Source organism: Trachurus trachurus, assembly GCF_905171665.1.
Source record: "Trachurus trachurus genome assembly, chromosome: 12".
NCBI lineage: Eukaryota > Metazoa > Chordata > Actinopteri > Carangiformes > Carangidae > Trachurus > Trachurus trachurus.
The window spans coordinates 5,077,060-5,080,510 of NC_139908.1; the positions used below are offsets into that span (position 1 = coordinate 5,077,060).

At 39.5% G+C, this 3,451-nt stretch overlaps 1 protein-coding gene across 1 annotated transcript; it reads right to left on the reverse strand.

Annotated features, from left to right (window-relative positions):
• Window positions 1–849: 849 nt before the first annotated feature.
• LOC310995049 (uncharacterized protein) lies at window positions 850–2,911 on the reverse strand (the record flags this gene model as incomplete). The annotated part of the gene is made up of 3 exons (XM_083983975.1): window positions 850–912; window positions 1,565–1,731; window positions 2,032–2,911. 3 exons carry the CDS (start codon window positions 2,909–2,911, stop codon window positions 850–852), a joined length of 1,110 nt encoding a protein of 369 aa, XP_083840101.1.
• Window positions 2,912–3,451: the final 540 nt, after the last annotated feature.

Below are 3,451 nucleotides of genomic sequence, written 5' to 3' on the forward strand. Positions count from 1 at the left end.
AGCTCAAAGGAAAGAAGAGACTCTCTATTTAACTAGGGAAAAAAACATTTGTTTGTACCTTGTTCCATTCTTGATTTATCTTAAGTTGAATAGACCCTGGTTGCACCAAAAAGACCACTTTTTTTCTAGAAAGCTGAGAAAAATGCATTTTTGTGAAAGAGAGTCTCTCAAGAAAAACAGTGATTTATCCGTTTTAATTTTGGCTTCAAAAATATGTAAGACATCTGAAAATTTCATTTCACATGTTTTTTGTCTATGGACGTCAATGGCACTCAAGCGTTGGATTTTGATTGACGTCCATAGACGTCAATGGCACTCAATGAGTTAATTAATTAAAACAATACAACCCCAATTTATCTGATGTCAAGAACAAAGAAGCTGTTCTAAGACCTTAAATGTGTTGGATGTAGCATTTAACTCAAACATGTAGACTGTTACTTGGTTTATTTCTAATGTTTATTTAATAATTTTGTTATTCTATTGCATGTTACTCAACTAGAGTACAATAAAATAACACCATAGTAACAAATAGAGAAGCACTTAGCATAGAAGTTATCACTGTGTTTTCTTAATGAACATAGAGAGACATTAGTTTTTATTTTTTATTTAACCTTTATTTTAACAGGGTAGATCCATTGAGAGCGAGCTCTCTTTTTCAAGGATGCCCTGTAGCATACAGAGATCACAGAAAATCAATCATCAAACATCAATACAACACAATAAAATACAGTTATGAAAACAGGAGTAGTAAAATCACTACAGTAACTGAAGCAAGTGCACGTCTGAGCCCCCAAAACTGTGGTGAGAAGTAGGTTTTTGAAAGCCTCAAGAAGGAGAAGGCAGTTTTTCCTAGTTCTGAGTTTGTGTAAGGGAGGTGGAGTCTGATGTGGGACTGGGAGCGGGTAGGGAGACCTGTAGAGCGAGAATGCAAGCGAGTTTAAAGTACCATAATATTACACACTGACACACTGCTGTTGATTTGTGCCTCTGATATAAGAATGTGTTTGTCTGGGGCGGTGCGTGGCGCAGTGGTTAAAGCGGCCGTCCCATGTAGAGGCTACAGTCGGGCATTCCCCCTCTCTCTGCCTCCCCCTTTCCTGTCTATCTCACTGTGCTATCAAATAAAAGGCGAAAAAGCCAAAAAAAAAAGAATGTGTTTGTGATTAGACCCGTCTACCTTTGGGAGTGTGTGGTACCTGGTCAGGACAAAAGAACGCAGTTATCTCAATCATTGGATTCTTTGCATAGAAACCAGCAGCCAAAAAACCCATACTATTGATACATGAGGCCTAAAGTTTCTTATTCACATATTATTCACATAGGAAAAAAAACCTTAACCTGATTATGTTTCTGTCTTTAATCACTCAACAGAATTGTACAACATCAACTCTTGTGATATTTGTCTTAACAGTTAACACCTTGGTGCCTATATGCCTTTCTGACCTTTCACATAAAATACCTCTTTAAGTCCTTTCCCAGCCGACATTATTTTAATGTAAACGAATCTCAGCACTGGAGGGACTTTTTTATCCACTCGTATTTTCATCTCCTCCAGTTTCCGGACCTTCTCTGTGTCTCCTTTCTCCTTCATCTTATCAATCAAGAAGTCCAGGTGGACATGAGTGGACACTGAATCCACTTTCAGGGCGATCTGATCAAGTTTGATCAGATGTCGGTAGGACTCTTCAAGCCATTGAGTTTTCTCTGCTGTCAGGTTTTTCATTTCTTTTTCTAGATTTTCCAAGAGACTAAACGTCTTCTCACTTTCTGACTTCTTCTCTTCATACTTCTCTTTCATTTGGTTTTCAGTCTTCTCAACTTTCTTCGTCATGTTCACATACCGCCAGTTTTCTTTCACATGAGCTGAAACAGGGCATCTATTGGTGCAAACAATGCAATGGCCACGTTCCATGACTTTACAGTGTTTAGGTTTCCGGGCCAATGTGCATGGATGGTGACAAGTTTCTTTACAGATTGTACAACAGACAGCTCCTTCAGAAAAGAACAACCACTTTCTCCCTCCTTCAGTACTTTCTTTTCCTTTGTAGACCTCATCAACTTCCACAGTGAACTTCTCATTCTTCTTGATCTCTTTTTCATATTTCTTCAAAACATCTCGAGTCTGTTTGATCTCTGTCTGTTTCAGTTCAATCAACTTGATTCTTGCTTGCAGGTTGTGGATACAGGCTGCGAGCTTGATGCGTGAATTCAACACTTCAACTGTTGTCATCAGTTTTTGAGGTCTTGATCTGTCCAGGAAGTCTATGAATTTACTCATTTTTTTATTTGTCAAGTCCCATGCATTTCTTAAACCATCCTCTGTGTCTCGTGTGCGGTCTTCATTCTGGCAGTTATCAAACAGGAAGTTAAGTGGTTGATTCCTCTCATCTCTGGCACATTTAATTTTTGCAGCATCGAGAGCTTCAAGAGCATTTTTAGGTGTTCTTCCATTTGAGTGTGTGATCAGAGCGACAATGTTCTCCTCCACATTTTTTCCAAACAGAGAAATCACTGAATCAAAGACATACCTCAGTCGGTCACTCAGTCGATTCTCTGACGCCTTCATCACCAGACCCACTGCACTGATTTCATGAACTCCATCTTCTGAGCTGAATAAATCAAATAACCTGTGACTGACAATAACGTCTAGCTCAATTCCTCTGGTGTCTCCATATCCAGGAGTATCAATGATGGTCAGAGAGTAGGGCAGAGTGTTCTCCTTAAAGTCAAAGATCTCGTACACAACCACATCTGATGTCTGACTTTCTGACTGTCGTCTTTTCTCTCGCTCTACAATCTCAAACCAGATGTTGTCTTCAAACTTCACTCCCATGGCGTAGTTGACCAAAGTGTTGATCAGAGAGGATTTCCCTGTTCCTGTCTCTCCCACCAATAAGATGGTTTTGTTCATCTTCGTAAGATTTTTTTCCCCAAGCGTAACACTGGTCAGAGTTCCAATCTCTGCTTTCCTTGTTGCCAGTTGGTAAATACGAGGAGATCCTGAACTGATCTGAGTGCTTTTGGACACGACGTCTTTGTATTTAGTTGAGACCTTTCTGAACCTGTAGAAAAACAAAACATTTAATCAATACATAATTCACTCTTAAATTGATGGATGTTTTTTTCTGCATAGGACACCACTGTTCTGCCTCAAACCTTAGCCCACACTGAGGAAGATTTAGGGTTTGTTTCAACACATTTTTACTTCATTTACTGGAGCTGTGGCTTAGAGCAAAGTGTCCACTAAACAGAAGGCTGGTAGGTGAATCCCTGGCTCCTTCAGTAATTTTGTCATTGTGCAAAAAACTATGCACAAGTTTGACCCCAGTGTGCATGAATAAAATAATAATACTCACTGTGCCGCCATGGTGATGCCTGATACAGACAGCTGTGAGGATCAAACAGATGTGATGGTGCCTGGAAAAGATCAGAGAAATATTTCTGCTTGAAA